Source organism: Megascapheus bottae, chromosome 14 (assembly GCF_031878675.1).
Source record: "Megascapheus bottae isolate mThoBot1 chromosome 14, mThoBot2.hap1, whole genome shotgun sequence".
In the NCBI taxonomy this organism is placed as follows: domain Eukaryota; kingdom Metazoa; phylum Chordata; class Mammalia; order Rodentia; family Geomyidae; genus Megascapheus; species Megascapheus bottae.
In genome coordinates this window covers 22,048,265-22,071,008 of record NC_143522.1, presented here as the reverse complement: position 1 = coordinate 22,071,008, position 22,744 = coordinate 22,048,265, and the positions used below count along the sequence as shown (strand labels likewise).

The following is a 22,744-nucleotide window of genomic DNA, read 5'->3' as shown; positions in this document are numbered from 1 at the left end:
GCCCCAGATCTGGCACGCGCATACACACGCGCACAGGCACGTGCATGCACACATGCACTAAAGGATTAAAGAAATGCACTAAAGCATTAAAGGATAAAGAGAAAAGCATCCAATTATATATGAAACAATGACAGAAACTGGTCCAACTATATCAGTTCTAGTACGCCATGCACTGGTGAGTCATGTCTACAATCCTAGCTGGCAGAAAAGTTTATGAGAGTCATATCCCCACTTAACCACCTCTTTATATCTAAGAGACACTCATGCCTACCCACAGAAATACTAAAAACAAAAGGCCGAGATCTGAGGATCATGGTTCAAAGCCAGTCTGAGCAGAAAAATTCTTGAGATTATCTCCAATTAACCACCTTAAGCCTTTAAGTAGAGATGTGATTCAAGTGGCACAGCACTAGCCTTGAGCAAAAAACCTCACAGGCAACTGCGTGGTGCTCATGCCTGTAATCCTAGCTACTCAGGAGACTGAGATCTGAGGATCTGGTTTCATAGCCAGCCCAGGCACTAAAGTCCGTAACTCTTATCTCCAATAAACTACCAGAAAACTGGGAAGGAGCAATGTGCCTCAAGGGGTAAGGCGGTAGCCTTGAGCTGAAGAACTCAGGGATAGCACACATGCCCACAATTCAAGCCCCATGACCTAAAAACAAACAAACAAAAGAAAACCCTCACAGCAACACTAAATCCTGAGTTCAAACTCAGGAGTATCGCATATGCACCCAGCACCCAAAAAAGAGGTGAACAACAAGAAAGTAAGAACCTCAAATTTCAGCCTCTTAAGTGGCGTAAGCTACCAGCACTCAACTCTTTTTTTTCATATAGTTTTTATTGTAATTAATAGAAGGGTTACATTACATTTGCCAGATGGAAGGTGCATTACTTCACATACATCTTCTTTAATTTTAAAGCATTCTTTCACTTTTATCTTCAATGTCTATAATGACTTTTATTTTTCAATTTCTATCTTTCGCTTTTTTTGGTCAGTCATGGGGCTTGAACCCAGGACCTAGGCACTATACCTGAGCATTTTTTGCTCAAAGTTAGCTTTCTACTACTATGAGCGACAGCCCCACTTCTGACTCTCTGAAATTTATTTAGCTAACAATTCTGAAGTTGCTAGAGATAAAGAGTCTCATGAACTTTCGTGATCCTCAGATCTCAGCCTTCTGAATAGTTAGGATTACAGCAATTTTTACAGGCATGAGACACATCAGCGCCTGGCTAAAGATACCTTAAAACACACTAAATCTGACTTATAGCTTACTCATTTTAGGGTGCTGAGATTGAACCCAGTGCCTCAGGCTTATAATATCATTTTTAAATTTTTATTTCTAATTTTTGTCATCCCATTCCAAAGATTTTCCAAGTTGGTTTTGTACTGTTTTTGCATGCTTTATGATTTTTTTTTTTGCCAGCCCTGGGCCTTGAACTCAGGGCCTGAGTACTGTCCTGGGCTTTCTCAACTCTAGAGCTCTACCACTTAACCCACAGCCACCATTTCCGGCCTTTTCTAGTACATGTAATACGGAGGAATCAAACCCAGGTCTTCGTGTGTGTGAGGCAAGCACTCACTAGGCCAAACTCCTGGCCCCCTTTATGATCTCTTAATTTTCTCTCCTCTACCCTATTCTGAAATAATCTATCTTTTCCTTTTGCTTGAGTCCTGTGGACTAAAACTAGGATCTTCAGTCAATTGAAAACTGCTTTTAGTGTGGTAGGCACAAAGGGAGAGCAGAGCCATTGAGAGAAATAGAGCAGAACGGAGTTTCAAGTTGCAAAGAAGAGGGATAATATCAACAGTAAGATGGAAAGGAAAAATGAAAAAAATATGTCCTTAAGAAGGATCTCTTTACAGACCAACAAAATCCTAGTAATTATTTAGACATGATCCACGGGTCTTTCCATCTTTGAGAAGAGTCCAACTTTTCTATAATAAAAGCTTGTTAAAATTTCTGGAAGCCGGGCGCCGGTGGCTCATGCCTGTAATCCTAGCTATGCAGGAGGCTGAGACCTGCCATTCAAAGCCAGCTGGGGCATGAAAATCTGTGAGACTCTTATCTTCGAAGTGGCACTATGGCTCAAAGTGGTAGAGCGTTAACCTTGAACTGAAAAGCTCAGTGACAGCACGCAGGCCCACAGTTCAAACACCATCACCACCACCACCAACAACAAAAAAAATCTGGAAAACAGGCATGAATTCTCTTCCTGTCTTCCCATTCTCTTTTTGAGCCTAAGGATCCCTTTCTTCATATCAAAACATATGAAAATATTAAGAGTGTGCTGAGCAGAGAATGAAACATCACTACATTCTTACCTTGGTTTTTTTCTATATTATCTCCTTTTGTTTCCTCTTCTTTAATGGGGGCACTTATTCTAGGTGTTCTACTTTGCCCTTGGACTACTTCTGCTAGCAAATCTTCTTGAGAAGTTCGAGTTCTGGGAGCAACTGGAAGTGTTTGTTTCTGTGGGACTTTTACATAAAAGCAAAGAGTTGGAAAAGCAAATGCCATTAACACAAAAAATTAGCAATATGTCAACATAAATGCTTCCCTAGGTCTAATGCATTTGAGGTGTTCAACCTAGTCCAAAGACACCAACTGTTTATCTTAACAACATTCCTAAGACAGACATCAGACTCATTAACCTAAATGCAAGTAAATGATGTCCTCACAAATGTAATCCATATTGCCATGAGTACAATAGAGTACATATAGACATCTTTCTTTCGAGCTTTCTCAAGGCTAGCACTCTACCAAATAAGCCACAGCGCCACTTCCAGCTTTTTTATGTGGTACTGAGGAATCAAAGCCAGGATTTCATGCATGCTAGGCAAACACTCTACCACTAAGCCACACTTCCGGCCCCTATACGGATTTATTCCTAACTAAAAGTTGTTTAAAGCTAGGTGCTAGTGTCTCATGCCTATAACCCCAACTACTCAGAAGGCTGAGATCTGAGGATTATTGTTTGTAGCCAGCCCAGGCAGAAAAGTCCTCATGAGACTCTTGTTCCCAATTACCCACTCAAAACTTCAATGACTGAAGTGGTAGAACACAGAGAGTTTCAGAGCCCAAGCCCTACCCCACAACTGACACACACACACACACAAAAGATGTTTATAGCTGCTTTGTAACTGTAACTTAGATGAAGAAAGAGTATTTTAAGATCCTAGGAACTCTCTAAATTTATCATTCATATCATATACTGATGGTAAACTAGAGAAGAGAGTGTAAAGTCATTAACTTTTAGGTCAAATGTTGGCCTTTGCCTGATAAGCTACTTGCCAAAGCCTATTTAATTTTATATGTCCAAGGTTAGGGATGAACAGAAGCAGCAGAAAATATCAGGATCAAAAACTGATGGCATTTTACTTCCCTTCAGGAAGGGGATCATTAAAAGAAATGCAGGAAGCCAAGTGGCAGGGAACCACTCCTATAATCCTAACTACTCAAGAGGCTGAGATCTGAAGACACAGGTTTGAAACCAGATTAAGTAGGAAATGCCATGTGACTTTGGGGGTCAGTTAAGGGGCCCTAACTAAGGGCCTAGACACCGTCCCTGAGCTTTGTCACTCTACCACTTGAGCCACAGTGCCACTTCACTTCTGATTTTAGTGGTTAATTGGAGATAAAGAGTCTCACAGGCTGGCTTCTGCCCAAGCTGGCTTCAAACCATGATCCTCAGATCTCAGCCTCTGGAGTAGCTAGAATTACAGATGTGAGCCACCAGTGCTTGGCACTATGTGACTCATACCTGTAATTAATCTCTTGAAGGAAGGGGAGCTGTGGTTCAAGTAGTAGAACCTTAGTTTTGAGCACAAAAATACTCAAAAGACAGAACCCAAGCTAAGTTCAAGCCCCAGTAGTGACACAAAAAGAAAAAAAAACTAGCATCCATCCACTCCTAGGTACATTAATACACACATAGACACACACACACATGACAAGAGAGTATAACAATAGCTGTTGGAGAGCAAATTATCACTGGAAGGGGTGAATGGAGAAGGTGACAGAGGATGAATATAAGGTATGTTACACAAACATAAAAACCAAATAAAATTGTTTTAAGGGGAAAGAGGGTTGATAACAAAGGGTCAGAGAGGGTAAGGTTCATGAGGTACACTGTATACATGCACAGAAGTGTCACAATATAAGTTCCCTTATAAAAAAAAAAATGCTAAATTTTTAAATTGCACCCCCCAAAAAAGTCATGCAAGATTTAAATTACCTGCAGAATAGTTAGTTGTTCTTGTTACAGATTCTTGAGCTTCAGAAATAGCCTTCAAAATTAGATTCTTGTTTGCTTGTTTTGAAGGTGGAAGAGAAGGTCTAAAAGTTTCAAAAGTTGTGTTTTCAAAATATTTTGAAATTTCAATAAATGACCACCCTATAAGCCCTCTCTGGTAAAACTTCTCCCCAACATAAGGTATCTCATCATTGCAAGTGATTCTCAAGGGCAATTAAAAAAATGCCTTACATGTGATACTAAAATAATTATTTCAATAATTATCATCTTTAAGATATTCACACAGGCCAGGAGTGCAGTTCTGTGATAGAATGATTGACCAACAAGCACAAGTCCCTGGGTTTCTTTTTCTTTTTTTTGCACCAGTCCTTGGACTTGAACTCAGGGCCTAGAGCACTGTCTTTGGGCTTTCTCAAGGCTAGAGAGTCTACCTCTTGCGCCACAGCACTTCTGGCTTTTTCTATGTATGTGGTCCCAAGGAATCAAAGCCAGGTCTTCATGCATGCTAAGCAAGCACTCTACCACTAGGCCACACTCCCGAATTTCTTTGGATTTCTGACACAAGTGGGCACTGGTGGCTCACGCCTAAAATTCTAGCTACTCAGGAGGCTGAGATCTGAGGATTGTGGTTCAAAAGCCAGAATGGGCACAAAAGTCTGTGAGACTCATTAACCACCAGAAGACCAGAAATGGTGCTGTGGCTCAAGAGGTAAAGCTAAAGACATGAAGACCTTGAAGTGAAGACCCCAGGGACAGTACCCAGGCCCAAAGTTCAAGCCCCACAACCAACAAAAAAGAAGAAAAAGATGAAACCACAGTCATGTCCAGTTACCTCCTTTCAGGTTTTGCGGGCACTGACACACTGCTGGACACACTTCCTGTTCGGGAGCCAAAATCATCATCTTCTTCCTCCTCTTCTCCATCATGACTGAATTTTTTTACTTTAACCACTGAACTTACCATAGGCAACTTTCTCTTCCGAAAGTTTTCATCCTGCAATCAGATAAATTTATGCTAATCCAGTCTCAGAAAACAAAGAAATTCTACCACAAAATATTTTTTTGTTTTAAGAAAAAGGCCCAACACGGATGGCTCATGTTTGTCATTCTTGCTACTCAGAAAACTTGAGGGTCACAATTCAAAGCCAGCTTGTGCAGACAAATCTGAGACACTTACCTCTAACTAACCAGCAAAAAGTCAGAAGTAGAGGTTAACTCAAGCTGAAGAACATCACCGAGAAGCAAAAAGGCTAAACGAGGTAACAGTGTAAGGCCCTGAGTTCAAGCCCTAGTACTGGGACAGAAAAGATATATTAAGAATTCACAAGCAGGAGCAGGAGCGTAGCCTAGTGGCAGAGTGCTCGCCTAGCATGCATGAAGCCCTGGGTTCCTCAGTACCACACACACTCCTGGGCACCTACTCTGAGCATCATAATCCAGGATATAAGGACACCTGCTCAGCCATGTTCAACTCTCTGTAATAGTCACAACAGCCAGCAATGGAAACAACCCAGATGCCCTACTGCCAGTGAATGGACACAAAAAGTGTGGTAAATATATACAATGAAATTCTACATAGCCAACAGACAAAATAATGGTATTCGCTGGGAAGTAGATTCACTAGAGTGAATCATGTTGAGTGAGATAAGTCAAAACCGAAGAAACAAAAGATGCATGGTATCCTTAATATGTGGATATTAGATTGAGCGATGACTCAATACTTGGGTACCCAAGGTTATGGACATGGTCTTGGAGATATAAACATAACTACATAGACATAAAAATCTATGATGGGCTATATACTCTATAGACATAATGTTTTATTACATAGATTAATATGTATCTATGACATACAAACCCTCAGCTTAATTTTAATTATGCTCTAAAAATCTATGTGCCAGTTACTGTATATAGTTCCTTTCTTGAATACTTGTTAAACATGACATTTGAAATATGATGTAGAAATCAATGTTAATAAAAATCTTTAAAAAAAAAAATTCACAAGCAGGAACAGAGCATAAAGGTTCACACCTGTAATCCTACCTACTCAGGAGGCTGAGATCTGAGGATCATGATTCAAAGCCAGCCCAGGCACTAAGACTCCTATCTCTAATTAACCACTAGAAAACTGGAAATGGTGCTGTGGCTCCATGAGTAGTGCAATAGCCTTGAGCTGAAGAGCTCAGGGACAACTCCCGGGCCCTGAGGTAAGGGCAGTAGCCTTGAGCTAAAGAGCTCAAGGACAGCACCCAGGACCAGAGTTCAAGCCCCATGACTGACAAAAAAAATTATCAAGGTACTTACTGGGTACCTGCAAAACTATAACACAACCAGGCACAGCTATAATCCTAGATACTTAGAAGGCTAAGATCTAAGGATCACAGCTCAAAGCTAGCCTGGGCAGGGATGTGGGGGAGACTCTTATCTCTAATTAACCATCAGAAAACTGGAAGTGGTAGAGCACTAGCCTTGGGCTGAAGAGCTCAGGAATAACACCCAGGCCCAGAATTCAAGCCCCAAACCATACAAACCTCCATACTCATTTTTTCCAAGTTGTTTCTGAAAAAGGGACTGTAAGTCTCTTCCAAACTGCTAAGCAGTTCTGGTTCACACAAACGTCCTGTTTCATACACCTGGCTGTTCTGTATTTCAAGTGGCTTGGCAGCATGAATACTGTTTTGCTGCTGCTGAAATTGCAACCTGTTTAAATGACTACCACCATCTGCATTTCTGCTTGCAGGTGGTCGATAAATTTCAATAGAAGGCCGAGAGGAGCTATATGTAACTGTCACTGTAGGTTTCTTCTGAGATAAAGGATTCTCTTGTACAAAATTGAGGTCTTCATCGATGAGGTCATCTGGCTCTGGCTTAATATCAATCACATCTTCAGAGAGTGCTGGTTCCCTCAGGGGTTTCACTGTTGACATTAGTCGGGTTGCAGCACCATCATCGTAAGTCTGTCTATTTACAAAACAAAATATATTACAAACAAATCAGAACTATACATATGATTTTCAAATATAATGCATATATATGTATGCATCTCTATATAGGTATATATGTATATGTATATGTAGAGTTTGAACTAAAGACATGTAAGCACTCTTCCACTTGAGCTATTCCACCAAGCCCTTCTGTATTTTGGTGATTGTTTTGGCGCCAGCCCAGAGTTTTGAACTCAGAGCCTGGATGCTGTCCCTGAGCTTTTATATTCAAAGCTAACATTCTACCACTTGAGTCATAGCTCCACTTGGCCTTTTTTTTTTTTGAGGGGGGGGTGGGTTAATCAGTAGTAAGTCTCACAGAATGTCCTGCCCAGGTTGGCTACAAACCACCACCCTCAGATCTCAGCCTCCTAATTAGCTAGGATTATAGGTGTAAGCCACTGGCATTTGACTTGTGCTTATTTTTGACAGGGTCTCACGTTGTCCGAGCACGTCAGGACTGTGATCTTACCTGTGCTACTCCACACTGCAGAGGATATGATGGCTCATGTCAATGTACCCACCTATTACGCTTCTCCTGTAGCTGGGAAGAAAGGCAAGTGCTACTGCACCCAGCCACTGGTTGAGATAGTCTCTCTCAAACTCTCTTTTCCCCAATAAGCTCTTAATTTCTTCTTCCTGGTTTTGTGGGTGGTGTTTCCCTACTTCCCCCACATCCTAGAGCTTGAACTCAGGGTCTGGGCACTGTCCTTGGAGTTTCTCAAGGCTAGCACTCTACCACTTGAGCCACAGTACCACTTCTGGCTTTTTTCTATGTATGTGGCACAAGGAATTGATCCCAGGGCTTCATGCATGCTAGGCAAGCACTCTACCACTAGGCCATGCTCCTAGCCCTTGTGTTTTATTTTGTTTTTGCCAGTCACGGGGCTTGAACTCATGGCCTAGACACTGTCCTTGAGCTTTCTCAAGGTTAGTGCTCTACCACTTGAGTCACAGAATCACTTCTTCATTTCCTCTTCTTAAAAGCAGCTAAGGTTGGGGCCAGGAGTTTGGCCTAGTGGTAGAGTGCTTGCCGAGCATGCACAAAGACTTGGAAAAAAAAAAGCTGGAAGTGGTGCTGTGGCTCTAGTGGTAGAGCACTAGCCTTGAGAAATCCCAAGGACAGTGCTCAGGCCCTGAGTTCAAGCCCCAGGACTCGGGAAAAAAAAAAAGCAGCTAAGGTTTCAGGCTTGAGCCACCATGTTCAGCAAAATTAGGGTAATTTCACCTCCAAATATTCAAAGAGTACTTTAAAAAATTTAGTAAAAAAATGTGGATACTTCCTTTATACATTTTAATCAAAGTACTTTTAAACTTTGAAGTAGAAACATTTGAAATAGAAAATAATCACTTTGATTTTGTCCATTATTTTTAGGTAAAAAGTTGCTCATCATTTTCAAAATTTTCTGAAAACATAAACTGAAAGATAAGAATGGTAAGATGTAATCACCACATACAAATACCCGTCTGTCCCCAGTAGACCTACACAGGACGCTTACCTAACACTAGTGGTTTTCTGTTCCTGTGAACTTGAGGAACCTCTGGAATCTCTTTTCTCAGATCTACTACTAGAAATGGCCAGGGGAGGCACTGTGGCTTCATGCCTTCTCTCATCTCCCCGGCCAAAACTGCTCTTGTTTGAAGGCACATTACTGTCAAAGATGTTGGTATCTGGAGACTTTAGACTAGAAGGCTCTGGGAAGAAAAACACATGGTCTAGTTTAATCTCCTTTCATAACCACTTTTCTCTCACATAACCAACTCAAAAGGAACAAAACTTTATTTGAATCACCAATTACATCAAAGGTGATTTTTTTTTTTGGGGGGGGGGGAGGGTCGGTCATGGGTCCTGGGCACTGTCCCTGAGCTCTTCAGCTCAAGGCTACCACCGTACTCCTTAAGCCACGGCCCCACTTCCTGTTTTCTAGTGGTTAATTGGAGATAAGAGTCTCATGTTCTTTAGTGCCCGGGCTGGCTTTGAGCACCAATCCTCAGATCTCAGCCTCCTGGGTAGCTAGGAGTACAGGCTTGAGCCACCACGCCCAGCTTAAAGGTGATTTTTTTTTTTTTAATAAGTACATGTTTTAAAAAACAAGACAAAGGGCCAGGAGTTTGGCCTAGTGGTAGAGTGCTTGCCTAGCATGCATGAAGACCCAAAGACCCAGGTTCGATTCCCTGGTACCACATACATAGAAAAAAGCTGGAAGTGGTGCTGAGGCTCAAGTGGTAGAGCTCTAGCCTTGAGAAAGTCCAAGGACAGTGCTCAGGCCCTGAGCTCAAGGCCCCAGACTGGCCCCCCACAAAAAAACAGCAACAACAAAAAAAACACAAGACAAGACACATCTCTGTATGCATTTGAGAATCATTCCATATATGGCAATAACTTATGCAATTTATTACTGGACTTATAAGTAATTTTCAATTACAAAATAAGACAAGAAGTTCTGGAGGATTTTAAATATTTGCACATCTATAATTATTTTTAGGGTAAGTTGTACTCTTTCATATTTAAGTTATCAAATCATACTAAATTTTCTGCTCTTACATTTATAAAAATGAAGTTCTTTACAAAGATCAAATAAATCACTTTTCAAAGTTATGGGCCATTTTTTCCCTTAGCTTTCCCCATGACTTTTAAAATTAAAGGATCATGTGCTACAGTGGCAAGAATTCCCAAAACCCTTAATGTTACAAATCTTACCAGTTGTAACAGAACGAAGTTTATCTAATACACCATGAAGCCTAAAAAAAAAAATAAAAAGCCTCACTTAAGACTGATATTCTGCATTTTCCAACATTATAAACATAAATAAGACACTTAAATCAATGAAAAAGAAATTAATGTTGCCCTTTTAAGTTTTAAGAAGCATTTACTATAGTATAACAAGAGAAAGAAAAACATTCTCTACTTTCCATGCTAGAAATGGGAGTTAAAGACTTAATTACCTAAGCCAGACCCAAAGGAACACATAGGATACATGGTTTCCCTTGTTTGTAATAATTAGTATACATCTAAGACTTTCCTAGCAGAGGATCACAAAAGCTCTGTACATACAGTCATATAGGATGAGACTAAACAAAATAAACTCCAGGATGTAGAAACAAGAGGTTTATCTCTGTGATTGCTGTTCTCAATGTACTATCTGCAGTTATTTTTTTTCTTTTCTTTTTCCCCTTATGGTTAATCTGCATCTGACTTTATTACCTGGTTTATTGTATATACATTTACTTATTTGAAATAAGGAAGAGAAAGTGACAAAACAAGATGATTGGGAGGGGAAAAGGGGGACAAAAACACAAAGAGGGTATCAATGTGTGAGAAGTTGTTGGGAACATTCTCCCCCTCCCTGAATCCTTAGTTCCTTTGCCCTAAGGGCAACATTTTGTAATTAGGTCACTAAGCAACTCATGCCTGCTTGTATTGATATGCAAACATCCTACCACAGGACCTCCTACCCTGAGCAGTGTCCCAACCTCCTCTTGCCTCTCCTGAAGAGGCATATAAACCCCCGTGTGAAAAATAAAATTCACAGCTTGATCAGAACGCTTGTCTTGCTGCCTTCTTCGTGTCTCCTGTCCCTTTCATTCCTCCCTCTAGGTTCTTGGCCCTAGTTGACGTCCCGCTGGACGGGACAAGAAGTAATGCACCCACTATCTGATGAATGTAATGGTAACCCCTCTATACACTACCCTGACATTAAAATAAAAAAATGAAAGCTTCATGTGAATACTTTTAGGGCATAGCTAGCTAACAAAGCTCTAAATTCAAACCCTAGTACTACAAGAAAAAAGTATTTTTTCCCCCCAACATCTAGCTGCTTCACTGTAGCTGAATGTGTAGCTTAAGAACGCAGCAAGTTCTTGGCACAGCACACAAGCCACTGAGTTCAAATGCTAGCATCAAAAAATAAAAAGTGAAGCAAGGTCTCATTAAATGAGTCTCAGTTTAAACAAAATGTCATCTTCCTGCCTAAAGGTGAAAGACTTTTGCTACCAGCATATCCTGAAACAGACATGTATAATCCAAACATACCATGCTATTGTCTGCTGCAACTGTTTACAGTCACTTTGCATATACAAATCATAAATTTTTTATACTGATGTAGCAAACTGGATCTAGGACTATTTATGAGTATACTAAACACACATGCAACCAGTAAGCTATAATGCCTACTAATATCTCTCAGACAACTTAATTCTCAGTGAAAAAAGAAATCTCAAATTATGCTACATCATTTCACTATTTTTAAAATTAGACTCAAACTACTTCCTTACAAGATAATGTATTTCAGTACCTATATATTGGGGAAATCTGCCTTGAACTCCTTCCAATAAGCTCACCATAACACCAGAATCTCACAGTATATCACTGAGAACCCTACTTGCTTGTCAGTTTCCCCATGGCTTCTTTTTGCTTTTTGGTCTGAGACTGGTACTCAAACTCGGTACCTGATGCTTCTGCTCACTGTCTAGCACTCTACCAACACAGCCACACCTCCACCCCATTTCAAGGCTTCAAAAATACCAGGATGCTGGGGCCGGGAGTTTGGCTTAGTGGTAGAGTGCTTGTCTAGCATGCATGAAGACCGATTCCTTGGTACCCCACATACATAGCAAAAAGCCAGAAGTGGTGCTGAGGCTCAAGTGGTAGAGTGCTAGCCTTGAGAAAGTCCAAGGACAGTGCTCAAGCGCTGAGCCCAAGCCCAGGACTGGCAAAAAAAAAAATAATAATAATAATAATACCAGGATGCTAAGTGTGGTAATCCTAGCTACCTGTAATCCCAGCTACTCAGGAGGCTGAGATCTGAGGATCAAGGTTCAAAGCCAGCCCAAACACAAAAGTACCCGAGACTCTTATCTCCAATTAACCACTAGAAATCGGAAGTGGGGCTTGGCTCAAGCATAGGGCAGTAGCCTTGAGTTGAAGAGCTCAGGAATAACACCCAGGCCCAGGGGTAGGGCAGTAGCCTTGAGCTGAAGAGCTCAGGGACAGCGCCCAGGCCCAGAATTCAAGCCCCATGAACTACAAAACAAAACACCAGGATATGTGGCTGAGAGTTTGGCCTAGTGTCAGAGTGCTAGCCTAGCATGAACAAGACCCAAGTTTGACTCCTCAGTACCACATACATAGAAAAAGCCAGGCTCAAGTGGTAGAGTGCTAGCCTTGAGAAAGTCCAAGGACAGTGCTCAAGCGCTGAGCTCAAGCCCATGACTGGCAAAAAAAAAAAAAAAATTCATCACAGTGGAACTGGAAGCATGTCTCAAAGCCATGTGCAGAAAAAGCCATGCCAGCATGCAAGTTCAAACCTCAGATCTTGTATCAAAAACAAACCTCTAAACAAACAGGATAATGTCTGCCTAGTGTTAATGAACACTTAAATTTAGGAATAGTACATGTTAAAAAATTAAATTTAAGCTGGGTACAGTGGCTCATGCTTATAATCCTAGCTACTCAAGGGGCTGAGCTCAGGATCAAGGTTCAAAGCCAGCCTGGACACTAAAGACTGTGAGACTATTATCTCCAATTAATCACTAGAAAACCAGAAGTGGTGCTGTGGCTCAAGGGGTATGGTGGTAGCCTTAAACTGAAGAGCTCAGGAGCAATGCCCAAGCCCAGTGTTCAAGCCCCACAACCAAAAAAAAAAAAAAAAAAAAAAAAAAATTAAATTTATAGTACAATAACAAAGCTGAATTAAGTTGGCTTTTAAGTCAGATTTAGCTAATAAAGTCTATCTTAAATATTTCATCAAGTTACTGGGAAAAGGGATCTCTAGTTCATCTTTTTGCTTTTTGGTGCTAGTCCTAGAGCTTGAACTCAGGGACTAGGTGCTACCTATGAACTTTCTTTCCTCAAGGTAAATGCTCTATTGCTCCAAGTTTTAGCTTTTTTGGTGCTTACTTGGATATAAAGAGTATCATGAACTTTCTTGCCTTGACTAGCTTTGAACTCAAGAGTAGTAGCCAGCATTACAGGCATGAGCCATCAGTGCCCAGCTCTATCTCCTATCTTTTATTACCTGGACTAGATCCAGGTAAAACCAAAGTCAGGTCCTCAAAATGTTCATACAGATAGGTGCTGGTATATGACTCTAGCTAGTCATGTAGCTCAGATTTGGAGGACTGAGGTTCATAATAACCCTTTTCTTTTCTCAGTAACCAATAGACAAACTGTAGTATTTATAAACAAAGTAATGTGTACATCTTAACATATGAGGACCACTATACTATTACAATGTTCTCCACACTGTATAATATAAACTCAGAGAAATCCATGCAGAGTTTCAAGACATCCTCACAAGAGCCATGAAGCATATTACCTTATTTGCCTGCTAAAACAAAAACACTATGAAGACAACCTTTGGTTTCAAGACAGTTTACAGGCATCATTTGCTACTCAAATGGGATTTGCAGGTCAAGCACACTCAACTTTGGTCCACAGCAACTTTCACCAAAACAGATAGTCCCTAAAGACCCTTACATAACTCCTGTCTCTATCTTGCCATATTTATCTTCCACAACCTTAATTTGCATCAAATCTGGTTAATGGCAGCTGGCCTTCTTAAAGTAATTTAAGCTTTAGTCACTATTCTCATTGAAAGGAATAAAACATTTTTAAAAAGAGCACTCTTAAATTTTACAGAAAAAATTGTTAAGGGACTGGGACTGTGGCTTAGTGGTGGAGTGCCTAACATGCACGAAGCCCTAGGTTTGATTCCTCAGCACCACACAAACAGAAAAGGCCAGAAGTGGTACTGAGGCTCAAGTGGCTAGAGTGCTAGACTTGAGAAAGTCCAAGGACAGTGCCCCCCTCCCGAATTCAAGCTCCAGGACTGGGGGCGGGGGGCACGACATTAAAAGTTGTGGCTGATATAACGAATGATTGTTGTCCTTAATGTACTATGTTATCTCTCATCTCCTTTGCTGTCCCTTGGGTATCTCATATTGTTACAGTATCTCACTTTGTTATCTGATATATTGAATTTATTTGTATTTGGTTATTTGAAATTTGATAGGGAAGGGGGGAAAACCAAGACGGGTGGGGGGGGTGGGGGGGAGGGTAATGGGTACCAAGACATGTGAAAGGATATCAATGTATGTGAATTAATGCACCTTCTATCTGGCAAATATCATGTAACCCTTTTATTAATTACAATAAAAAATAAAAAAATAAAAAAAAGTTGTGGCTGCATTCTATCTGGCAAATATAATGTAACCCTTGTATTAATTACAATTAAGAAAAAAAACAGAGAAAAAGTTGTGGCTGCAGTCGGGCACAGTGGCTCACACCTGTAATCCTAGCTACTCAGGAGGCTGAGATCTGAGGATTAAGGCTCAAAGTCAGCCTGGGGAACAAAAGGCAGTAGCCTTGAGCTGAAGAGCTCAGTGACAGTGCCCTGGCCAAGTTCAAGCCCCATGACCTACAAAAAAAAAGTTGTGGCTGGATATTATTGGCTTACATTTTTAATGCTAGCCATTCAGAAGACTGAAATCTGAGTAGCATGGTTCAAAGTCAGCCCAGCAGAGAAGTCTGTGAAAGTCTTATATCCAAGTAAACACTCAAAAAGACAGAAATAAAGCTGTGGCTCAAGTAGTAGAGCATTAGAAATGAGCAAAAAAGCTCAGGAACGGAACAGAAGACTTGAGTTCAAGTCTCAAGACTGGCACATATGAGTGCACACACACAAATTTTCTTCTAAATTCTAAAATATGACTGAGATTTTTGCTGAAAGCACACGTTTACAAGAGGGAGTAAAACTGCCTGGTGTAACGGGGCCGGGAGTGTGGCCTAGTGGGAGAGTACTTGAATAGCATGTACAAAGCCCTGTGTTTAATTCCTGGGTACTACATACATAGAAAAAGCTGGAAGTGGTGCTATGGTTCAAGTGGTAGAGCACTATCCTTGAGAAAGCCCAAGGACAGTGTTCAGGCCCTGAGCTCAAGCTGCAGGACTGGCAAAACAAAAAACAAAAACAAAAAAAAACACCTGTCTGGTGCCTGGTAATAAGTAACACTGAAAAATACAATAGAGGAATCAATCTCATTCAAAAAACATCTAGTAGCAGGCTTTACTCAAAAAAAAAAGCAGTAAGATGCATAAGATATCAAAAGAAATGAACCTACAGATGACATAAATTAAGGATTACTCTGGGCCAGGCACACAGGCAAAAAACATGTATTAGCAGACTTCATTCTCATGATAATTCTGTATAACTGATGAGGAACTATTCTCCTTTCACACATGAAGAAACAAGGCCACCACGGCAGTCTGGCTTCTTAGAAGCTGTGCTCCTGGCACTCACTAACTGCCTCTCTACACTGAACTAACTGGAACGTTGAGAATCTTTTTTTAGACAGAACACCTACTCTGATTTTCCCCAAACTTAATCTGAAACAGAGTCAGGAACATACCATACGGTGAACCGAACTGTGTTGTTCCCTAGAAACAGGGACAGGTCCTCTGTCATTTGGTCCTGACTTTTCTTGTTGGCCACCATCACCATAATGTAATCAGGAAGTTCTTCATCTATTTAAAAGGAAAAGTATATCAAAACTTTTGTTTCCTTGATTCTTAATACTTAAAAGTTGATGTAACTGGCCGGGAGTTTGGCCTAGTGGTTAAAGTGCTTGCTTAGCATGCACGAAGACCAGGGTTCGATTCCTTGGTACCACATATAGAAAAAAGCCGGAAGTGGTGCTGAGGCTCAAGTGGTAGAGCTCTAGCCTTGAGAAAGTCCAAGGACAGTGCTCAGGCCCTGAGCTCAAGCCCAGGACTGGCAAAAATAAATAAATAAAGCCTATTAAAAAAAAAAAAAGTTGATGTAACTGAAAATACAAATCCATCTTTCAAAATTGTATCTCACTCTGTACTGGAATTATGTTAGACAAGAAAGCTCAGCTTTTTTTTCTTTAAATTGCATGAGTCCAATTATTAGAAAGTTGAGAATTATGAATAATTGAATTCCTTCTTATAAAACCAGGTATTTTAGATTACAGATATCTTAGGAAGGCATTCATTTCCCTAAAAGAAATCTTTCATAGTGCTCACTCACTCCAGAGAAGCTTCTAGAAAGAATAGACATCCTAAGAATAACTGAGCTTTGTTTTCCATTTATTGCTGTTTCAAATACTCAGTTCTCTAGAGAATATCTTTGTCAGTGATAGAAGTAAACTTCAATTACTTAATATAATAAATTTGTAGCAATGTTACACCCAAACCACTCAAAAATCTAACAACCTAACTTAAAACCTCAACCATAAGATTAGCTCAAAGTGGTGGTACCAGCCCACAATCCTAGCCACTCAGGAGGCTGAGATCTGAGGACTGAGAGTTGAAAAAGTAAAGTCTGAGAGAGTCATGCCCAATTAACTACCAAAAACTGGAAGTGGAGGTGTGACTCAAGTGGTAAAAGTGTCATCCATAATCAAAAAACTAAAGAAGCCCATGCCTGAAATCCTAGTTACTCAGTAAGTTGAGATTTGAGAATCATGGTTTGAAGCCAGATGAAGCAAATCAGTGTTTGAGAACTCTTAAATCCAATTAACCACCCAAAAACTGGAAGTGGAGCTATGGCTCAAAGCGGTGAAGCCATTAACCTTAAGCAAAAAAACAGCTCAGGAACAGTGCCCAGGCCATGAGTTCAAGCCCCATGACTGACCAAAAAAAAAAAAAAAAATCAACCTTCCAAGTTGGATCTGGGCACATGTGGCTCACATCTATAATCCTAAGTATTCAGAAAGCTCACGTGTGATTAACTGGAAATAAGAGTCTCATAGGCTTTTCTGCCCAGCTGGTTTCAAACTGTCCTCAGATCTGAGCCTCTTGAATGATAGGATTACAAGCATGCCCCATCAGTGCCTGACTCTAATGTACTTTTCAGCTAAGTTTCTATTATAAAGTTAACAGAAGCACTAAAACCCAAAACTCCCATGCTCCTTGCTCTAAACCTGTTACTGACGAGTTCTAATGGTAATTAGCCCCCTACAAATTCCACTTATCATTTCTTACCCCAATCTAGCAGTGTTCAAAAACAAACTACAAGAAAGTGTTAAAATGATAAAGTATTAATATTTGGGGCCAAAAGTGTGGCCTAATGAGTCCCTGCCTAGCATGAGGGAAGCCACATGCACAGAAAAACCCAGAAGTGGTGCTGTTGCTCAAATGGTAGAGTGCTAGCCTTGAGAAAGCTCAAGGACAGCACCTCAGGACTGGCAAAAAAATAAAATAAAACATTACTTTTACTATAATTATATATGGAAGTTACCAACAAGATTGAATTGAGAGCTTACATCTGTAATTTTAGCTACTTAAGAGGCTGCGATCTGGGGATTTCGGTTCAAAGCCAGCCCAGGCAGGAAAGTCCATGAGACTTTTATCTCCACTAAACTATTCCAAAAAAGCCCGGAAGTGGTGCTGTGGCTCAAGGTAGAGCACCAGCCTTGAGCAAAATGAAGCTCGGGGGCAGAGCTCAGGCCCTAAGTTCAAGCCCTAGGACTGGCCAACTAGCGGACTGGCAGGCTGGCAGGCAAGCAGGCAGGCAGGCAAGCAAGCAAAGCAAGCAAGCAAAGACAGAATTCAGACTCAACAGTAAGCTTGTGCTTTTGTATATTAGGATTATGAAAATTCTCATTAGGTGCACTTTTTGAACTAAAACACTGGTTCATAGTTGGCATCCATGAAGTGTTGAGTAAATAAACAAATTCTGGTTCAGCTTTGTCTTCTCTGAGCATCACTTTTCTCAGCAGTTAAGACTTTCACAACAGTCCTCAAACAATTTTTGAAACTTACCTACCAAATAAACCATAAAACCAGCAATTTTCAAACTGCTTAGTTTTGAGTTTTGTGGTTTATGTGTATGTTACTACCTGTTGATGGCTATCGTATAAAACTAAAATGGCACCTTTATAATAATAAAATTAAAAATTTAAAAGCCAGGTGCCAGTGGCTCATACGTGTTCAACACTAGCCTGGGAAGGAATGTCAGAAAACTGGAAGTGGCCCTACAGCTCAAGTGGTAGAGAGCTAGCCTTGATCACAGAGAGGATAAATGTGGATATTATCACATACCTTTTCACTATTTTCCTAGGTATTATGTATAAAGGGAATACACATACAGAACCAGGTGAGCCCAGGCACATGGCCTAGTCTGACAGAAAGAGCTCCTTACTGCAAAGTGGTAGGATGAACATTCAGAGATCTAAAGATAAAACTCAGTAAATCAGCTGGACATTGGTGGCTCAAACTGTAATCTTAGCTACTCATGAGGCTGAGATCTGAGGACTGCGGCTTGAAGACAGCCTGGGCAATAAAGTCCATTAAACTTTTATCTCCAATTAAACAGAATTCCAATTCTAACAGAAGTGAAACTGTGGTTCAAGTTGATACAGCCTCAGCCACTGGCACAAAAACTAAGGAGCCAGCATCCAGCCCCCGAATTTCAAACTCCAGTATACATGTATACACACACACAAATCTATGACACATTACAGAAAATTAAGCCACAGTCTTAGTTTAGAAAGCAAACTCTCGCACTAGTCTTTTTTTTTTTTTTGGTCAGTCCTGGATCTTGAACCTAAGGTCTGAGCACTGTCCTTGGGCTTTCTCAAGGCTAGAGCTCTACCACTTGAGCCACAGCACCATTTCTGGCTTTTTTTCTATGTATGTGGGACCAAGGAATGGGACCCGAGCCTTTGTGCATGCTAAGTAAGCACTCTACCACTAGGCTTAACTCCCAGCTAGAAAGCAAACTCTCAAAACACCGTTTCAGAGTTGAGGAAGAAGGTGTAGGAGAGACTTAAGGAAGGCTGTTGAAATGAAGGTACAGCAGAACCAACCTCAAGAGTACTGAATTTTCAAGGCCGTGTCAGGTAGAGCGTCGACAGCACGACGGGGATAAAAGCCCTAGAATTCAGTAAGCTGCAAACTCTACGTTCACTCCAAAAACTTACCGACGTAGGCTCCTAATTCTTGCAATTTCCCCTTAATGGCACTCTAAGCAGGGCGGGAGGGATAAAAATGCGAAGATGTAGGTGAGAAACCGGGGTCTCAGGAAAGCGGGCCTCCCGTGGCGCTGCGCCCGCCCGCGCGCCCCGCGCCCCTTCCGCCCCCGGGCCCCCCCTCGCCCGCGCCCCGCGCGCCTCCCGCCCCGGGCTCCCCCCCACGCCCGCGCGCCTCCGTAGGCCCGCCCCAGGACCCCTGACCGTCCCCGGACCCCCCCGCGCACCTCCCGCCCCAGGACGGCCGGGTGGGGGCGGGGAGGCGCCTCTCCCCCTCACACCCCCCCCCCCCGCCCCGGCCCGCGGCCCGCGACGCACGAGTTGCGCCTCGGCCTCCCTGCGTGGCTCCCGCCATTCCCGAACGCGACCCGGAGGCCCGCCGCTCTCCTCAAGGCCTGAAGCGGAAACGACGAGGCGGCGCCGCGGGCAGGCCCCACCGGCCCCGTTACTCCAGGCAACCGCCCGCCGGGGGCCCGGCTCCCCGCCTGCCTGCCGCCCGGCACCGGCTAAAGCCGGCCTCACCCGGATCTTTCGGCTAATCTCGGTGCCAATCTCCATGGCTCAGCGGAAGACGTCTGGGTCAGTAACACAGCACAGCGCGGTGCCTCGTTCACCCGGAGCCGGCCGCCGACCCTGCCCCCCGCCCCCCCCCACGCCGCAGCTCGAGCCTCCGCCGCCTTCACGGCCGCTTCGCCGTGTCCCGCCCCCCGCCGGCCCGGCGCCCCCGTGCGAGCGGCGAAAGAGAGAGGGTGCGCCTGCGCACGCGTTCGCGCCTGCGCGTTTCCCATCCTGAGCAGCCCGGAGACTCGGGGGACCTCTGCTGGTAGCACGGAGAACCGCGGCGGGCAGGTGGCCTGGCAGGACGCGCAGCCTCTTCTCACTCCTGCCCGCCCGTGGATAGTAAGGATGAAATTAGTGTGTCAGCAGGACAGTCATCGGCGCTGTAAGATCCGGATTCCAACTCCAGCCTTCCCTTTACGGTTGGTACGGATGCCATCCATGTACTGGACTCTGAACCCTCCATTTTCTTACCTATAGGTGACACCACTTACACTGAAGAGAGGCACACAGCTGATCCCATCCAACACTGTCCTTCCTCTGTAAACACCGCAGCTCTCCAGGACCTGGTTCTGCCTCTGAGCCCTGCTACACCAAGGCCTTTCAGAAAAACACTTCTTTCCTTCCCCTTCCTTTATCCTCCCCTCCAGCCCTCTCCATCCCTCCCTCCTCCTCTTTCCTCTTTCCCAACTTCCCCCCCCCTTCCTCCTCCTCCTCTCTTTTCTCCCCTTCTTTCTCCCCCATCACTTCCCTCACCTTGGACAATTTTGTGTGTGTGTGTGACAACTCTTCAAGATTTTGTTACCAAAATGTCCACTTTCCTTGACTTCTCAATTCCCGAGTCTTAAGTGACTAGGCCTATTTTATTTGCTGCAAACCCAGTGGGTTTCAAAGTCATCTTCATCACCTCCCCTTCTCTCGTTCAAATTATTTTCTACAAATTATTTTTTATTTCTCTCCTGTCTGTCTCTGTTTTGGAAGCAGAATAGGCATAGAGGGAAGTTTCTCTACTCCCCACTGCCGTTTCTGTCAGTGATCTTTTGCTAGGTAACAGATGACCACCAATTTAGCAGCTTAAAAACACAAAACAAACCTGGTTGGTGACTCACACCTGTAATCCTAGCTACTCAGTGTACCATGCCACCCAAGATGGAGTTGGGTGGAGTAATTAGAGGCCCCATGGTGAGAAGCAAGAGACTATATAGGGGGAGAGGTATAGCCATAAGGGAAGTGGATCTCAGCGGGTGGGGAACTACCTCAGACTGGGGGACCTCCCATGGCCCTCAGGCCTGCCAGTAGCCAGGGTTAGGGGTGCTGGGAGGGGATTTCTAGGTGCAGGAGTCACTTCTTCCAGGCGAACCTCAGGAAGCTGGGTTCTGAGGATAGAGGTTCAGAGCCAGCCTGTGGAAGGAGGAAAGTCTAGGAGACTCATCTTGGATTAGCTATCAGAAAGCCTGAAGTGGGCCTGTGACTTAAAGTGGTAGAGCCCTGGACTTGATCAAAAAGAGCTCAGAGAGCCAGGGGTATAGCCTAGTGGTAGGGTGCTTGCCTAGCATGCATGAAGCCCTGGATTTGATTCCTCGGTATCACATGGTGTGACATGCTCAAAAAAAAAAAAAGCTGGAAATGGTGCTGTGGCTCAAGTGGCAGGGCGCTAGCCTCTAGCAAAAAGTGTCCAAGGACAGTGCCCAGGTCCTGAGTTCAAGCCCCAGGACTGGCAGGAAGAAAGAAAGAAAGAAAGAAAGAAAGAAAGAAAGAAAGAAAGAAAGAAAGAAAGAAAGAAAGAGAAAGAAAGAAAGAAAGAAAGAAAGAAAGAAAGAAAGAAAACGCACGCACGCACGCACGCAAGCAAGCTAACTCAGGGAAGAGCCCAGGCCCTGAGTTCAAGCTCCAAGTATGACCCAAGACACAAAAACACCAAACATGTGTGCAAGGTGGCTCATACCTGTAGTCCTAGCAATTCAAGAGGCTTAGATCTAAGGATGCAGGTTCAAAGCTAGCCCTATCAGGAAAGTCCTTGAATCTTACCAATTAACACACACACACACACACACACACACTCTCACACACTCATATAGAAATGGAGCTGTGACTCAAATGGTAGAGTAGAGTGCTAGCCTTGAACCAAAAGCTCAAAAACAGCACCCAGACCCTTGAGTTCAAGCCCCAGTACTGGAACACACACACACCACAAAATGAAAACCACAAAACGTTTCTCATTTAATCGTTTTCCTCCAACAATCTGAGCACAGCTTCTTTTAAGTCTTCAGAAGGTGAAATGGAAGTGTTAGACAAGCAAGTTTTTGTGAAATGCTGGACTGAGAGAACTAGCTCCTTTTCAAATTCCAGTTCTTATCAAATCATTACCTTCTAGTTGTTTTTTTGTGTGTGGGTCATGGGCTTGAATTCGGCCTGGGCACTGTCCCTGAGTTCTTCAGCTCAAGGCTACTGCTTGAGCCAAGCCTCACTTCCTGTTTTTTAGGGGTTAATTGGAGATGAGAGTCTCAAGTTCTTTTGTGCCTAGGCTGGCTTTGAACCTTGATCCTCAGATCTCAGCCTCCTAAGTAGCTAGGATTATAGGTGTGAGCCACCGCACAGGCTACCTTATAGTTTTATGGGTAGGGAGTCAGCTCTTTTCATGCTGTTGTCTGTAGACTCTTTGGTCCTAGGTTTGGTCCATAGTCCCTGCCAAGGGTTTCCTCAATAGTGGCTCACTTAACCCTAGCAAAGAGAAGCGTGCTTCACAGTTCAGAGAAGACCTAGTTCCTCTTTCAAGAACTTCCATCTAATTAGGCTCACCCAGGGCCTGATGCCAGAATCAATTGATTTAGGGCCTTATTTGTATTGGTGAGCCTTATATTTGTTAGCTAGAAACAATCCATTCTCAAATGAGTTGGACAAGATGCAATAGGACTTATACAGGAATAAGAGTCGTGGTATAATTAAAAT

The 22,744-nt window shown here is 42.8% G+C and overlaps 1 protein-coding gene across 3 annotated transcripts in view; it reads right to left on the bottom strand.

Annotated features, from left to right (window-relative positions):
- The window catches only part of Zc3h14 (zinc finger CCCH-type containing 14), a 43,575-nt gene extending 23,687 nt beyond the window's left edge, over positions 1 to 19,888 (bottom strand). The window contains exons 1-9 of one of the 3 annotated variants that reach the window (XM_090344680.1): positions 19,760 to 19,888; positions 19,190 to 19,232; positions 15,653 to 15,767; positions 9,945 to 9,985; positions 8,743 to 8,938; positions 6,791 to 7,220; positions 5,093 to 5,253; positions 4,243 to 4,343; positions 2,330 to 2,485 (exon numbers count right to left, since the gene is read on the bottom strand). In XM_090344680.1, coding sequence (XP_090200806.1) covers positions 2,330 to 2,485; positions 4,243 to 4,343; positions 5,093 to 5,253; positions 6,791 to 7,220; positions 8,743 to 8,938; positions 9,945 to 9,985; positions 15,653 to 15,767; positions 19,190 to 19,232; positions 19,760 to 19,795 — 1,279 coding nt within the window. In that variant the 5' untranslated portion in view covers positions 19,796 to 19,888. Of the gene's footprint in view, positions 1 to 2,329; positions 2,486 to 4,242; positions 4,344 to 5,092; positions 5,254 to 6,790; positions 7,221 to 8,742; positions 8,939 to 9,944; positions 9,986 to 15,652; positions 15,768 to 19,189; positions 19,233 to 19,555; positions 19,688 to 19,759 lie in introns of those variants that run through there. The other 2 variants (XM_090344678.1, XM_090344679.1) reach the window with 2 other exon arrangements.
- Positions 19,889 to 22,744: the final 2,856 nt, after the last annotated feature.